The sequence below is a fragment of the Microcaecilia unicolor genome, chromosome 2, assembly GCF_901765095.1.
Source record: "Microcaecilia unicolor chromosome 2, aMicUni1.1, whole genome shotgun sequence".
Lineage (NCBI taxonomy): Eukaryota > Metazoa > Chordata > Amphibia > Gymnophiona > Siphonopidae > Microcaecilia > Microcaecilia unicolor.
In genome coordinates, this window is record NC_044032.1 from 121631750 (window position 1) to 121649570 (window position 17821).

Sequence of the window (17821 nt, forward strand, 5' to 3'; positions counted from 1 at the left end):
CATAAGGGGAGATGAGGGTGGAGAGGTAGTGAGGAGCCGCAGACTGAGTGCATTTGTAGGTAAGGAGGAGGAGCTTGAATTGTATGCGATATCTGATCGGAAGCCAATGAAGTGATTTGAGGAGAGGGGTGATATGAGTATATCGGTTTTGGCGGAATATAAGACATGCAGCAGCGTTCTGAACGGATTGAAGGGGGGATAGATGGCTGAGTGGGAGGCCGGTGAGGAGTAAGTTGCAGTAATCAAGGCGAGAGGTAATGAGAGCGTGGACGAGAGTTCTGGTGGTGTGCTCAGAGAGGAAAGGGTGAATTTTGCTGATGTTGAAGAGGAAGAAGCGACAGGTCTTGGCAGTCTGTTGGATATGCGCAGAGAAGGAGAGGGAGGAGTCGAAGATGACTCCGAGGTTGCGGGCAGATGGGACGGGGAGGATGAGGGTGTTATCAGCTGAGATAGAGAGTGGAGGAAGAGGAGAAGTGGGTTTAGGAGGAAAGATGAGGAGCTCGGTCTTGGACATGTTCAGCTTCAGGTGGCGGTTGGACATTCATGCCGCAATGTCGGATAAACAGGCCGATACCTTGGCCTGGGTCTCCGCGGTGATGTCAGGTGTGGAGAGGTATAGCTGGGTGTCATCAGCATAAAGATGATATTGAAAACCATGAGACGAGATCAGCGAGCCCAGGGAAGAGGTGTAGATTGAGAAGAGAAGGGGTCCAAGGACAGATCCCTGGGGATCTCCAACAGATAGTGGGATGGGAGTGGAGGAAGATCCATGGGAGTGTACCCTGAAGGTGCGGTGGGAGAGATAAGAGGAGAACCAGGAGAGGACAGGGCCTTGGAACCCAAAAGAGGACAGCGTGGCAAGAAGTAAATCATGATTGACAGTGTCAAACGCGGCGGAAAGATCGAGGAGGATGAGGATGGAGTAGTGACCTCTGGATTTGGCCAGGAGCAGGTCATTGCAAACTTTAGAGAGTGCCGTTTCTGTCGAGTGCAGAGGACGAAAACCGGATTGAAGTGGATCGAGGATGGCATGAGAGGAGAGAAAATCAAGGCAGTGGCTGTGAACGGCGCGCTCAAGTATTTTGGAGAGGAAGGGTAAAAGAGAGATTGGGCGGTAGTTGGAGGGGCAGGTAGGATCAAGTGAAGGTTTTTTGAGGAGAGGTGTGACAACGGCGTGCTTGAAGGTGTCAGGGACAGTTGCAGTGGAGAGAGAGAGGTTGAGGATGCGACAGATGGAGGGGGTGACAGTATGGGAGATGGTGTTGAGTAGGTTGGTGGGGATGGGATCAGAGGAACAGGTGGTGCATTTCGAGGAGGAAAGAAGGCGGGAAGTTTCATCCTCGGTGATCTCAGGAAAAGAGGAGAAAGAGGCCTGGGTAGGTTGGTTGAGGGAGAGGGTTAAAGGGTGAAGAGGAGGTGGTGGCTTGGTCGTGAACTCAAGGTTGATCTTTTGCACTTTGTCGCGGAAATAGTCGGCCAGTGATTGAGGAGAGAGAGAAGGGGGAGTAGGAGCGGGGGGCACTTTTAGGAGGGAGTTAAGGGTGGTGAAGAGACGACGAGGGTTGGAGCTGAGAGAATTGGTCAATTGGGTGTAATAGTCCTGTTTTGCACGGAATAGGGAGGAGTGGAGGGAGGATAGCATGAATTTGTAGTGGAGGAAGTCTGAAAGGGTACGATATTTCCTCCAGAGGCGCTCAGCGGATCGGGTGCAGGAGCGAAGGTAACGGATGCAAGGAGTCAGCCAGGGCTGGGGATTGGTGCGCTTTGTGGGACGGGAGATGGATGGTGCGAGGGTGTCCAAAGCAGAGGAGAGAGCGGTATTGTAAGCGGAGACCGGTTTGTCGACAGTTTCGGAGGACGTGATGGAGGGGAGGAGATTAGAGATAGTAGATGATAAGGTGGAGGGGTCAATAGCCTGGAGGTTCCTGGAGGTGGTGGTTAAAGTTGGATGGGGTGGAGGGGGGGGGTGAAGAAGTGTGAATGTGATCAGGTGATGATCGGAGAGAGGAAGAGCTGAGACGTGGAAATTGGAGGGTGAGCCGGAGGAGGAGAGGACGAGGTCAAGACAATGGCCGTCACAGTGAGTAGGGGTGGTGGAGCACAGCTGGAGGTTGAAGGAGGATGTTAGGGTGAGGAACTTAGAAGCATGGGGGTCGGATAGGTCATCAGCGTATACGTTAAAGTCTCCGAGAATGAGGGACGGAGATGAAGGGTCAAGAAAGACGGAGAGCCAAGCATCAAAGTCGGTGAGGAAGGAAGGGAAGGATTTATCAGGGGGGAGGTAAATGACTGCCACTCTGAGTGGTAGCGGGTAGAATAGCCGGATGGAATGGGCTTCAAAGGATGAGAAGCAGTGAGACTGCAGTAGGTGGAGGGGTTGGAAACTACAGGAGGGTGAGAGTAGTAGCCCAACGCCTCCGCCGCGGCCAACTGGGCGGGGCGTGTGGGAGAAGAGAGAGCCTCCATGGCAGAGGGCTGCAACTGAGGCAGAATCTTCCGGGGAGATTCAGGTTTCGGTTAGGGCGAGCAGTTGAAGGGAGCGAGAGATAAAGAGATCGTGGGTGAGAGACAGTTTGTTGCAGACTGAGTGGGCATTCCACAAGGCGCATGAGAAGGGGAGGGAGGAGGGGGGAAGGAGGGGAATAGAGACGAGATTGGAGACCCGGGATCGTTCGCAAGGATAGGTCGGGGACAGGTGAAGACTGAAGCAAAGAATTACGGCTTTGTCTTCCCTGATCGTCCCTTTTACTCCTCGGTCATCTAACGGTCCAACTGATTCTCTTGCCGGCTTCCTGCTTTTAATATACCTAAAAAAAATTTTTACTATATGTTTTTGCCTCCAACACAATCTTTTTTTTCGAAGTCCCTCTTAGCTTTCCTTATCAGCGCTTTGCATTTGACTTGACATTCCTTATGCCGTTTCTTATTTTCAGACGGTTCCTTCTTCCATTTTCTGAAGGATTTTCTTTTAGCTCTAATAGCTTCCTTCACCTCACTTTTTAACCACGCCAGATGTTGTTTAGTATTCCATCCTCCTTTTTTAATGCGCGGAATATATTTGGCCTGGGCTTCCAGGATGGTGTTTTTGAACAGCATCCACACCTGATGTAAAGTTTTGACCCTCGCAGTCGCTCCTCTGTTTTGTTTTCACCGTTCTTCTAATTTTATCATAATCTCTTTTTTTAAAGTTAAACGCTAATGTATTTGATTTCCTATGTATACTTATTTCAAAGCTAATATCAAATCCGATCATATTATGATCACTGTTATCAAGCGGCCCCAGCACCATTACCTCCCGCACCAGATCATGCGCTCCACTAAGGACTAGGTCTAGAATTTTTCCTTCTCTCGTCGGTTCCTGTACCAGCTGCTCCATAAAGCTGTCTTTGATTTCATCAAGGAATTTTACCTCCCTAGCATGTCCCGATGTTACATTTACCCAGTCAATATCAGGGTAATTGAAATCACCCATTAATATTGTGTTGCCCAGTTTGTTTGCGTCCCTAATGTCCTTTAACATTTCTGCATCCGTCTGTTCGTCCTGGCCAGGCGGATGGTAGTACACTCTTATCATTATCCTTTTTCCCCTTTACACATAGAATTTCAATCCACAGGGATTCCAAGAAGTGTTTTGTTTCCTGCAGAATTTTCAATCTATTTGATTCAAGGCTCTCGTTAATATACAATGCTACCCTCCACCAATTTGATCCACCTTATCACTACAATGTAATTTGTACCCCGGTATGACAGTGTCCCACTGGTTAGCCTCCTTCCACCAGGACTCAGAGATGCCTATTATATCTAATTTTTCATTTAGTGCAATATATTCTAACTCTCCCATCTTATTTCTTAGGCTTCTGGCATTCGCATGTAGACATTTCAAGCTGCTTGTTGCTCCTATTTACATCAAGCTTAGTACTTGACAATACTAATTTGCAATCTTTTGTCTGATTTTTATTTTTATTTAGGGACACCTGATCTACTACGGTCTCTTTTGCAACCTCATGATCAGGATACCCTATCTTTCCTGTTTTGGTGGTATCTTTGAAAGATACTTTATCCCGAACCATGTGCTTTTGAGCGACTGTCGGCCTTCCCCCCATGTCTAGTTTAAAAGCTGCTCTATCTCCTTTTTTAAATGCCGATGCCAGCAGTCTGGTCCCACCCTGGTTAAGGTGGAGCCCATCCTTTCGGAATAGGTTCCCCCTTCCCCAGAATGTTGCCCAGTTCCTAACAAATCTAAAACCCTCCTCCCTGCACCATCGTCTCATCCACGCATTGAGACTCCGGAGCTCTACCTGTCTCTTGGGCCCTACATGTGGAACTGGTAGCATTTCAGAAAATGCTATCCTAGAGGATCTGGACTTGAGACATCAGTTTTACCGTGGGTGCAGGGGTTATCACTGCTCCCGTGGGGTGGGGAAATAACCTGTATTTGCACCCATGGTAAAACTTAGAAATATTTTCCCATTCCTGCGCTTTTACCACAGATTACTGCGGTTTACCGCTCCCGTGTCATTCTCTAGGGTAGAACAAGTAGAAGTGAATCAATCTTTTTTTTTTTTTTTTTAACTTGTTCCAAAAATACAAAGACTTGGGGACACTCAAGGAAGCTACATGGAAATACTTTTAAAACAAATAAGAGGAGGGGGTCACGTGATGCTGTGAGCTGGGAAGGAAGTGAATTTTCGGCTGCTGGGAGCCCTGCCCGAAATTCGAACCTTTAAAGACGTCTCCGACCCCAGAAAGTAGAGAATCTAAGGCGCACACGCTCTCCCAGTATATGGACAAATATTTAACGCGATCGGCGATGGCGCAAACCGCAAAAAACACGAAGAAAAAAGAGGAGAAACCGAGACTTGGCGAATCCAAGATGGCGGCCGCCTCGCCGGCGAATTCACCCTCCCGCCCGGCCTCTGATTTCACGCTGCCAGAACTTACAGAAGCAGTGGTGGGCACATTGGCCCCCCAGTTTGATCAGCTTTCTGCCCAGATAACGGGGCTGTCGGCGCTCACGACAGAACTTTCCCGTCGGACTGGGGAGCTGGAGGCCCGGGTTGCGGAGGTGGAAGATGGTCAACAAAATAACTCGGGAGAGATAGAAAGACTACAACGCCTGGTCCAGGAGAATGTGCAGCGAGTAGAAGATTTGGAAAATCGCTCGCGCCGCGATAATCTCCGCTTTGTGGGATTTGCAGAATCCTTGGCAGATAAAGACTTAAAACGCACATTGGAAACATGGCTTCAGGCACATTTCCCGGAGGCTGGAGAAGGCCGTACGATCCGAATTGAACGTGCACATCGTGTAGGACCTAGGCCGACAAGAGAATCGAGGCCCAGAGTGGTGATAGCAAAATTTCACTGTTATGCCCAAAAAGCGGCAATATTGCGACAGTATAAAAGCTGCAGGGAAACTACAAAGTATGATGGAACCTTAATACGTATCTTTCAGGATTACTCTGCGGCTTTGGCAGCACAACGCCGTGCTTTTTCCACGGTTTGCACCTGTCTAGTGGAAAAAAAGTTCAAATTCACCCTGCAATATCCAGCAACCTTGAAAATCTTGGCGAATGGAACCTGGACAACTTATACTGAACCAGATGCTGTAGCGGAGTGGTTGAATCACCACCAGACCTGACATTGGGGGGATTGCCAATATATTCCACAGATGGTTTAACCACACAATATGTTGATGGAGTTCTTGGTTGGCAGTTGCCGGTTGGATTACTACTTTGCTTGAGTTCTAGAAAGTTCTTGTTGGGCTGCTAACGGCGAAAATTGACTGTGAAATAGAGTGAGACCGAATGGCTGGGTGAACAAGATGGTAGACCAGAGACATATGGCGGAATGGCTCAGGAATGGACTGGAGCGGAAAGCTGTTCGAATACCTGACGGTGTGATCTTGGTGGCTTTCTGGGCTATGTGAGACACTAACTATGATACATTTATTTTGATATGAAAGAAGGGTAGGGCTCCTATAGCATCTAGACCTCTGCCTGCTACACTCACTGAACGCAGTGAGATTGGTAAGACAGGCCAGATAGTTAGTGGGGGGAAGATGGGGGAGAGGACAAGGGGGGGAGATACAGGGGAAGGGGGAGGGAGAGGGAGGGAATGGAAGCAGAAGCGAGCAGATTGATGAAGGGACACAAAGAAGAGCTGTGGGCTTGGGTAAACCATGGTATGATTGTGTGTTGGTGATATAAGGAGCCTTTGGTTGAGGCTGGGCAACCGGGGCGTTAAGTTAGGTTTGCTATATGTTAAATTGACGAAGTTAGAAGATTGCTTTGACTGAACATTTAAGATTAGTGACCTGGAATGTGGCGGGGATTACCTCTCCAATTAAGAGATCAAAAATTTTAACACACTTGAACCGCCTAAAGGCTTCCATAGTATGCCTACAAGAGACCAAACTCTCAGACGAGGAACACCGAAAGCTGCGCCAGCAATGGGTGGGGGAGTGTTATTACTCCTCCTCCGGGGCTAGACGGGGAGGAGTGGCGATATTGATTAGGAAAGGGCTCCATGCACTTCTAAATTAATAGGGAAAGACCCTAAGGGAAGATACGTCCTACTTCATCTCAATATTATGGGACAGGAATACTACCTATGTGTTGTTTATGGGCCAAACGGTTATGATGCAGAATTTTTCCAGACATTGATAAATCTGGGTCTCAAATACGATACGGCCCCTTGGATTGTGGCGGGAGATTTTAACCAAGTGCTTGACCCGGACCTCGACCGCTCGACGGTCGGGGCATGGAGCGCACTACCCCGCAGTAAAGGATTACCTTATCTCTGTAAGTTAATGGACTTAGTAGATCCCTGGAGGTTACTATTCCCGCAAAGGCGGGACTATACCCATCTGTCGAAGGCCCACAAAACCTGGTCCCGTATAGACTACATTTTAGTTTCCACATCGCTTTTTTCTCGGGTAGTTAAGACAGATATGGCAACAATGGCGATATCAGATCATACCCCAGTCTGGGCTGATATAGCACTGGGACAAAATGTAGACAGATTTAAGTCATGGAGGTTCCCATCCTACTTAGCGGGGGATGGAGACTTTGGCAATTTCCTAGTACAAAAATGGAAATTGTTTGAATCTGATAACGTAGCCCACAAAGACAACCCGACATTGTTCTGGGAAACTTCTAAAGCAGTTATGAGAGGGGAAATCATCGGATACTTAAGCGCAAGAAATAAAAAGATCTCCCAAGGCATAATTTTACTGGAGCGTAAATACCAACAAGCTAAACGTGCGCACATACGATGTAGAACCCAGACCAATTATGACAATGTGATTGCGGCACAGGTGGCCCTAGACTCACTACTCCACGAACGGGCCAAGAGGCAAGCTTTTGGCCGTAAATATCACTATTTCAAATATGGTAATAGACCTGGGAAATTACTAGCTAAAGTTGCAAAGGCCTGGTCAGAGAAGACATTTATTTCTACGGTGTTGGCACCTGATGGTTCCCGTAAATCTTGTCCTAAGGATATATTGGCCATATTCAGAGATTATTTTTCCCGAGTATACCAACCGGAGGCGCAGCAGGGGGGACCAAAATTGGATGATTATTTGAGAGACGCAGGCCTCCCGGTACTGCCACAGGTGGTCCGGGATCAGTTGAATGCTCCCCTCCAGGCCCGAGAGATTCAACAAACGATCAAGGGTTTGTCCTTGGGAAAATCTCCGGGCCTGGATGGTTTCTCTACAGAATACTATAAATTATTGTCGACCCAACTGAGTGTTCCCCTGACACTTCACCTTGAAGCAGCTGTGGGAGTGGGGAGGCTGCCCAGGGATTCGAATGAAGCCTTAATTGTTCTCATCCCGAAACTGGGTAAACCACCCGACTTGCCAGGGTCTTACAGGCCAATATCTCTTCTCAATGTAGATGTAAAAATTTTAGCTAAAGTCCTTGCTGACAGGCTGGCTATACATCTCCCGGCTTTAGTAGGGGACCATCAGGTGGGATTCGTGCGGGGGAGACACCCAGGTCTCAATGTCCGTAGGGCCCTGATGGCAGTGGCGTATGCGGAAGCCACGGGTCATCCCTTAATGTTGGCAGGCCTGGACGCTACTAAAGCATTTGACCAAGTGAATTGGGACTATCTCTTTCAAACACTTAAATACATAGGGTTGTCCGGGTGGTATTTGCATGCAATTGATACACTATATACGGATCCTGGAGCCAGAGTCTTAGTGAATGGAATGTGTTCTCCACGTTTTTGGTAAGACGGGGCACGAGACAGGGTTGCCCCCCTGTCTCCACTTCTGTTTTTGATATACTTGGAGCCCCTGCTGCGCAATATTATAAAAGACCCAGAGGTGGAGGGAGTTCAGCTACCACAGCTTCATGTTAAAGTATTGGCTTATGCAGATGACATTCTCCTAGTGCTGACACAACCTCAGACATCGTTGACAATAGCTTTAGATCACATAGCAGAATTCGGATATTACTCGGGGTTCCAACTTAATTCACAGAAGTCCGAGGTGCTACCAATACCTCTCTCCGTGCGGGAGCGCTGGGAGGGAAGGTTCCCGTTGAAGTGGACCGCTGATTACTTGGTCTACTTGGGGATCAGATTGCCAGCATCGCTCAAGCAACTTTATAAAATCAACTTAGCCCCCTTGTGGAAAGAGACTCAACACACTTTAGAAATGTGGCAGCGCCTTCCCCTGTCCTTGTGGGGGCGTGCAGCTCTGTACAATATGGTCCTGGTTCCGAAATGGCTATATGTGGTCCAGGTGCTATCTCTATTCTTCTTATATAAGACGAGCGGAAACTACACAGATTACTAGCTAGATATCTATGGAATGGGAAGAGACCCAGGGCTACACTACAACAAACATACCTTCCAATACAAAAGGGAGGATTGGGTGTACACAGCATTCACGTATGTCAGTGGCGGGTTGCATGAGACATCTTACGGATTGGTTTAGGGGCACATCCTTTTTTTCCTTTCCCACTCCTGAAACTAAACTAGTGAGCAAATATCACTTTAGCTATTGGTTGCATGCACCAGTTGGCAAAGCACCCACCGCCAAAGGATATGCTCCTCTTTTCACGCCGCTGAGACGTGCATGGCGATGGCTGGGCAAAGCTGGAGGGTTCGAGTGCCACTCTTCCCCCTTCCTACCGATTGGTGGCAATGTAGATTTTTCAGTGGGCACGGATACTGAGACTTTTCAGACATGGAGGGAGGGGGGGATAATATTCCTGTTTCAAGTATTAACAAAAGAAGGCAAATGTAAGTCCTTCAAGGATTTGTGTGAGAATGTTGGACTTCCAGCACAGGCTACCCTTTCCTACTTGCAATTGAGCCATTACATTGCCTCCCTCCCCCGAGCGTCGTTGACCTCGCAGAGACGAAGACAAATTACAGATTTGCTAGATTTGGAGGCGCAGCTTTCGGTTCCTCTAAAATTCTATCATTTTAAACTCAAAGAGCTTTGCCCGGAGATATCATATGATCAGATTGCTGGGGCCTGGACTAGAGACTTGGGCTGTTCTATTACTGGAGTGATGGTACAGGCTAATTTGGCAATGGGGTATAAGACCTTTAGAGAGGTGACACTGCAGGAATCCCAATATAAATTTAACATGAGAATGTACATTTCGCCACATAGAGCGTTTAGAGCTGCCTTAAGACCTTTGGATGACTGCCCTAAGTGTGCGGGAACTGGGGCGCATTTGGGACATATGTTCTGGTTGTGCCCCCAGGTCCGTGTCTTCTGGACACAGCTTTGTGCATTCGTCTCGAGTATCTGGGGGTTGCAGTGGTGCCCCTTACCTACCCTTTTATTTGACAAATATAAGGTGAGAGGGAACCGAAGGAGGGGTATGTTACCGTTCCTACGCAGGGCGACTGCTATGGGAAAGAAAACGATTTTATTGAATTGGATCTCATCGGAACCCCCTTCCATGCCACGGTGGCGATCCCTTATGATCTCCCTAGGAGCCCTAGAACGTAGGGAAATAAATGACTTAGCATCCCCAAAAGGAGATCGACTATTACAATGTTGGTTACTGTTCTGGGATACCTTGACTCCCATGGCTCGCAGTAGAATTCTGAATGGGTAAGCTTGCAGGGTGGAGGGTGGGTGGGAGGTGGGAGGGTGGGAGGTTAGATAGGCACATTATGAAAGCAAAAATTATAAATGACCAGGTTGACCATGGATGTAATTAGATTATTGGAACACACTTGTAATGCAATGTTTTTTTTTTTTTTTTCCACTTTATTGTCACCTGTATCTTTTGGTCATTAATAAAAATGATATTAAAAAAAAAAAAAGATGGCAGGTGAAAAAAAAAAAAAAAAAAAAAAAAAAACAAATAAGAGGAGGAATCTCTTCTTTCTTAGAAGCCAATGTGGTAGAACCTGTTCCACCAGGGGAAAGAGGGCCAGGATTTTATTCCAAGTATTTCCTGATCACAAAGAAAACATGAAGATTCTGTCCCATCCTAGACACAAGGATCATCAACAAATATCTCATCAAATAAAAGTTCAGGATGTTTCTTTAGTCTCCATAATACCTCTATGCCAAAGAAAGGGACTGACGTGTTTTCTGGTCTTATAGGATGTTTATTTCCATATTCAGGTAGATTCAAGGCACAGGAAGTATCTTAAGATTCATCACAGGAAAGTGCCACTACTAGTAGAGCGTACTGCTCTACAAAATGCCTAGCTGTCATATGTAAGCAAACTAGGGGTGTACATTTCGCTGTTTGAATGATTGGTTGGTAAAGCAGACATCATGAGAGAGGTCACAAGGATCCGTGCGCCTAATCATTTGGGTGTTTGAAGTTAGTAGGGTTTGTTATAAACAAAGTTGTGGAGTCAGTAAACCAAACCTTCTACCATCTCCTCTTTTTTCTACTCTCTGATCCCCGACTCCAACTTGTATTATATATAGTAAATCTAAAAGAAATTTGATTACAGAAACATAGGATATTTCTTTATGTACAAAATTAGAACTAATAGATCACAAAATATATTTATTTGGATATGATCAAAGAACCAGAATCAAAAAAAATGCTTTCAAATGAACACTGTTGTAAGTTTTTATTTTGAAGTTGAAGGTGGTACATTTTTATCAACTAGGATTCTGACTCAACCCTGGTTATAAATTATCCCTAGTCCCATCGAAGCTCAACACACAGCAATTGGAATTCATGACTTCAAACATCTGATTTTCTTCCACAACAAAGGATCACCATCCTAGTATCCATAATGGAAGAAACAGAGGTGTCGGCAGGTTTCAGTTGAAAAGTGTTGAGGATGTTGAGCCACATGGCATCCATAGTGCATGTATCACCCATTTGAGACGAGCCCACTGGACCTTATCAATGCAGTGGACTAAGGCCACCAGCAGTCTTTGTGATGGAGTATCTGTCACCAGTCTGTTATGAGAAGCTGTATCCTGGTGGGTAAATCATTCCAGTCTGGCAAGAGAAATGACCTTTCAGATTCCACATGTTTAAGTGATACTCAACAACAGATGCATCCAGACTGGGTTGGGGAGCTCATATAGATAGGTTTCATACCCAGGAGGTGTGGTCCACTTGGGAACTGCTTAATTAGATAAATTTCTTGGAGCTCAAGGCAATATGGAACATTTTTTAAAGGCTTTCAGAGATCAGTTATCCCAATTCAGACAGACTATATGAACAAGCAGGGAGGAAAAGGATCATACCTTCTGTGTTGAGAGACTGTCAGAATATAGAACTGGGTCATTTTTCAAGTGATATCCCTCAGGGCCACATAGCTGACAGACAAACTGAATCAAGTCCTACTTCCCCATGAGTGGTCTTTGGATGACAGTGTTGCCTGTAAGATTTTTGTTGTGTCGTGCACCCCTTGATAGACCTTTTTGCCACTCTGTTCAATGAAAGATTCCTCAGTTCTGTTCAAGGTTAGGGACACACAGAAAACTAGCATTAGATGCCTTCCTCCTTCATTGGGGAAGAGGGTCTTCTATATGTGTATCCTCTGTTTATTCTAATATCAAGAACTCAAACAAGACCAGGGAACTATGGTTCTCATCGCCCTGTATTGGCCAAGACCAGTCTGTTTTCTTCTGTTGGTGCTCTCCTTTTGAAATCCCTTGAAACTTTAATGTTTTCTAACATTAATCCTGCATGTTTAGAGAATGTTGTTGCATCCCAACGTAGAGTCTCTGGCCCTCACAGCTTGGATGTAGAGAGGTTAACACTGACTCCTCTAGACTTGCCTAACAGTGTTTCTCAAGTCTTCTTCCAGAAGAGATTCTAATAGGATGTCATACAGTGTTAAATAGACAAGGTTTGCTGTCTGCTGTGGCAATAAGGTTCTAGATCTCTTTTCCTGTCCTACACAAAAATTGCTTGAATACCTTCTGAGTCGGTTCTTAAAACTAACTGTATAAGGGTTCACCTTTGGTGTGACTGGTACTTACCATCATCTTGTAGAAGGTAAACCCATCTTGGTGCAACCTTTAGTTGTTGGCTTTACTCAGCATTTCTTTTGAAACCTCCCATCAAGCCACCTGCCTAACCCTAGAGAGTCATGTCAGAGCTATGGTGGCATCAGCCTCCATAGAGATTTGTAGAGCTGCAACATAGGCTTCTCTCCATCCTCGCATTCATCTTCCCTATTGCCTAGAACGGAACTTCTGATGTGATAATCAGTTTGGCTAGAAAGTCGTCCAGAATAGAATTATCCACCCCCAGTAGGCTCATTTCTTTCAGTTCCAGACTACCTGGGGGGGGGGGGGGGGGGGGTTAGCTCATAAAACATAAGGTTTGTTTCTGACAAAAACAGTTGGGGTGTCTGCCTGTTGCAGTGCCACTAGTTGTATTCCCCCTTTTCTTGTTGAAGGTAGACTATGGCTAGAGAGCCTCATGTCTGAGATTTCAGTATCCTTGTCCTTGGAGAAAACAGTTACCTGTAGCAGGTGTTCTCTAAGGAAAGCAGGATATAAATTCTAACATATTTTTCCCACCTCACTGAGGAATTGTACTCAAATGAAGCTTATAATGGACAATTGTGGTCTTGCACAACAGCAGCAAGTGGGAAGAGTCTCAAAAACTGTGTTCTTCAGAGCTGGTAAAAAGTTGCTGTGTAGCTCTGTCCAATGACATCAACCATGTACGAGATTTATATCCTGCTCTCCTTAGATAATATTTCTATATGTAAATAATTGGCTCCTACCTGTGTCTTGATATAATATTCAGTGACACTTAACCAGATAATGCTGCTGAATATCATGTCCTAGCATCATGATGCTATCCAATTAGGGTGAGGGTGGTGCAGGGGCACAGCATAGACAGAGACAGAAGTTATCCAGGCACTGCCAATATTTGGAGCTGGTGCCTTGATAGCTCAGCAGTATCCAGATATTTTCTGGTGAATATTTAATATCTATATCTAAATGAGCCCACAAAGGCAACCCAGAAATCTATCGGGACAAGCATCCTGTCTCTGACAATGGCCAATCCAGGTTACAAACACCTTGTAAATAGTGCAGAGTTACTTAACAAAATGCTGGAAATCTTTTATTACCAAACAATTTTCTTCTATGCATGGAAGTGTTTTTAGAACCAATACCTGAATGTACAGTGTGCATTTTTTGCATTTATATTTAGAACCAGGAACAATTCAAAACAGACTCTTTCAATCTGTTATGGATTTAATTTACCCTGCTGAATCAGAAGAGACTTCTGGTCAAGACATCTCAACTACTCGAACACAGACGGAAGAAACTATAGTAACTGAAATACCTCTTCCAAATGAAAGGATAACTGAGATGGAAGGCTTGCTTGATATGTGGAGTGGGAATCTCAAGGTAAACTGTGTAAATTTTACCATATAGAAATATTTTAAGTCAGGATTTCTAAAATTCATTCAGACTTGCTTACCCTCATCATGTATGTCTACCTCTTCAAAAAATAATTTGTATTGGGGATGGGTGTTCTCCTCCTACCGCATCTCCTTTCCTTCCTACACTCCACCACATCTTACCCAGGTTCAGTCCTCTCTCTCTTCTCTCGTGGCCCCCCTTCACACTCTCTCCTCATCTGTCCTCTCACTCTCCTTCCAGGCCTGGATGGGAACAAAGGCACCTCTTCCCTCTCTAGTTGTAGTCCTTGTCTCTTCCAATCATTCCCACTGCCCTCTTCTTTCCCCTTCACTCCCCCACAACTCAATTGCCTTCGAAGTCTTCCCCCAAAAGACTCCAATTGGGACCAATGCCACTTTCTTATGCTCCTGATGGAAGCATTTCCTTCTCCTATATCTAAGTTGAGGTGAAGATGCCAATGGCTGCTTCTACGTGCTCAGAAGCAGAGAAGATTACTTGTCCCAGGCATGTGGAAATTGTACTTTCAGAACCCAGCTGTTAATTATTATGGAAGGGAGAGGGTGTAATTAATATGCGAGTCAATATATAGCCCATGACAGTCGGCATTTAATACATGGATATTCAGTTCCAGACCTTACATGGATTCCAGTGCTGAATATCTGAGTATGTCTGGCCGGACCCAGGTACTAGCTGATATTCAGCCTAGTACCCCGGTAAGTGCCAAGTTAAAGTTAGGACAGCCTTTTTGCTGACCCAACGTTATCCAGGTACTAATGAGCAGACTGAATATTGCCACTTATTGAGTAAGTCACAGTACTGCCTTGACTACCCCCGCACAGCCCTGGCAGTAACTGGATAGTGCAATGGCGGTCACAGCTGATACTCGGTGGCACTATCTGGTTAAGGAGCCTTCCTACCCAGTTAAATTCTTTGAGTATTGACCCCCATTAAATGCCAGTTGTTAGTGGGCTTATGATAAAATAATTGACACTCACTATGGTCCAAGACACCAAAACGCTTTCATCAACACCAGCCATGAAAACATGCATTCATCTTGTATTTCTTCTTCATTCAAAGTTGTTTACTTTGATGTTAATTTAAAATTGTTATAAATAAATGTTTTCAAATAAATCTGCCCTAATTGTGCATGAAAGATGTCTTATCATGGACCATCGCTAAGCATGCTACATCTATTTTGGATAGGATCATGATATCAATGACTAGGAAATGTGCTCTAGTGTGTCTCCAAAAGCAGTTCAGTCTCAGGAGGACAGACTTTCTTTTTTCCAAGAGTTCAAACTAGTCTTTATTGTAAGCCATGTTCCAATATGCTGGCCTAAAAGTTTTAACTTGACCCAGGAAACCAATCACTGTTGAGCAAGTGGCCAAATTTTACCAAGGTGGACCTCATCTCTTTAGTGCTTCACTTTAGGCGTAGGCACAAGTGTTGAACTTACTTATTTTTATTATTTTTTTATTATTATTTTTTTAAGTTTTAATGGTTTTTATTCAGGATCAAGAAAAGCTACATACAGCTGAACAACAAATCTAAGTAAACACATCAAGCGGTTACATAACAACGAGCAAGCATGACAGAACAATAAACAAGCAAGAACATCTGTCAGCAATAACCCAGTATACACAGTCACAAAAGAGAGGGTAAAACAGCATACAACAGAAACACAAAAGCAACACTGGGCCTTCAGGATTGAGATAAATGTCGTCCTTTAATGTAAAAATGACCCGACATGGGCCGTGTTTCGGCGTGCAAACGCCTGCCTCAGGGGTCCGACATAAAAATACACAGATATAATCTTAAATAAACATTGCACACACATTTCAAAAGATCCACATTCATAAAATAGTATAATATGATGAACATCATCCAATTGGACAGATTGTTATTTCTGTTGCTCACACTGTTATTATTATAATCAAAATATAAATGCACACAACTATAACACAAAATAATAAATAATAATAAGTGTTACAAGTTAAAGATTAAATTTTTTTTATAAAATTAAAAATGAAAACAGAGCAAATGAAGACCAAAGTATGGTACGAGAAAGTCCCTATTATCAACCCAAAGGGATGATAGTGAAACCTCACCAACAAACAGCTGCCATAAAACATTATATAAAATTATAAACATATTAGTAGCCGCCATACAGGAATATAAAAATATGTTGTGTTAAATTTCTTTATACAAATCAGTGTCGTAAGTGTTATATTATTTCTAAAAATTGTATATGTAAACAAATTTTAATGTGTATATATCTCTATACAACCGGAGGCGCAAAAACTTACCAGAATGAGTCTTCAAAATCTAGACAGATGAAGATATTTATTTATTTATTTGCTGCATTTATATCCCACATTTTCCCACCTCTTTGCAGGCTCAATGTGGCTTACATTATGCCGCAATCATCATAAACGGTATGAGAAGAACAAAGTATTGTTACAATAAGGTACATTAGATATCAAGAAAGGTAGAAATAAAGAAATAATTAATACATATCAGATATGCAAAATCTGTTAAATAATAACAGTCAACAGTAATAATATTAATAATATTCAAGCAATCCATGTATATTACCTAATTTGAAGCAGGGAAGGTGAATTTTAATATTATTTAAAGATGTAGACACAACACCTTTTGTACCTCGATGTTAATAATAATGATTAGGCAGAACAGAATCCATGATACTGTACCAACAACTCTGTTTTTATGCTTAGTTTAAGAAGCTAATTAAGTTACAATAAAAAAGTCCCGTTTCATTTACATTGAGAATATATTTGAGTGATTTTAGAGTAAGAGACAGCATAATAACCTGAAGTTTACTATGCACTATGATCTCCAAGAAATTCCCTTTCTGAATATCCTGATCCAAAAAGATGTTTATAATTTCAAGACAACGATATACAAGAAACCCATGGATAAGAATAACTATCTCCATTTCCAAAGCTACCACAATAGAAATCTTAAGGAGAACTTACCCCTATCTCAATTTCTGCAACTGAGAAGAGTATGTAGCAATTATGACTTTGAACATCAGGTAGAACCCATGGCTAAGAGATTCCGAGACAGGGGTTACCCAGAACAGTGTATTTCCAAGGGCATCAGTAGAGCCATGGCTGCAGACAGAGAAGAATTACTTACACAACATGAGGAACGAAAGAATCCCAATGATGTATGCAGTCTGAAGTTTTCCAATCTCTCCAAAGATATCAAAAGGATATTACGCAAACACTGGCATATCCTTGAGGGCCATCACTGCTTCCGGAAGAAATGGCTCTCTGTGGCTAACATGTATAGCAAAAATATTAAAGAGATCATAGCCCCCGCCAAATGCCTTCAATGATTGCAGCAAGACACTCCTATGACAAAATTGAGGCAAACCTTTGGTTTGGGCATGCTAGAGATAATTCAGATGCCAAGGTTCAAACAGAGCCCTTTCCCACCTTGTAGGAGTAAACTGCTCCGTTCCAAACAACCAATCCCTAAGGTTCCGAAGGCGGCAAGCCTGATTATAGCGTCTAAGGCAAGGTAACTTAAACCTCTCTGCGACCAGTAATCATAAAGATACTATAGATGCATTTTCAATTTCCTTCACCCCCCCCCCCCCCCCAAAAAAAAAGACAAATTCCTACACAGCATACTTAACACTTGTAAATCCTTCCTCAAGATGCACAATGGTAAAACTTGGAGAACATAGAGCCATCACGGAAAAATAATCATTTTAAAAAGATTTATCCTGTCCATCAAAGATGTAGATAAATGACTCCATTTCTCAAAATGAAGCTTGGTATCGTTTAACAGCCTGTCAACATTCAAATGATACATTCTTGAAGTCGTCAACACCCCCAGATAACGAAAAGATTCACCAGCCCATCTTCCTGGATAGAGTCTTTGCCAGGCCACTCCCTGATCCACCTCTTGCTATAACACCTCTGATTTATCGAGATTTAACT

At 44.1% G+C, this 17821-nt stretch overlaps 1 protein-coding gene across 1 annotated transcript in view; it reads left to right on the forward strand.

The window, feature by feature from the left end:
- POC5 (POC5 centriolar protein) overlaps nucleotides 1–17821 on the forward strand; it is a 160121-nt gene that overhangs the window by 51770 nt on the left and 90530 nt on the right. The window contains exon 5 of the mRNA XM_030191944.1: nucleotides 13635–13834. Within this exon, the coding sequence (XP_030047804.1) occupies nucleotides 13635–13834 (200 nt within the window). The remainder of the gene's footprint in view (nucleotides 1–13634; nucleotides 13835–17821) is intronic.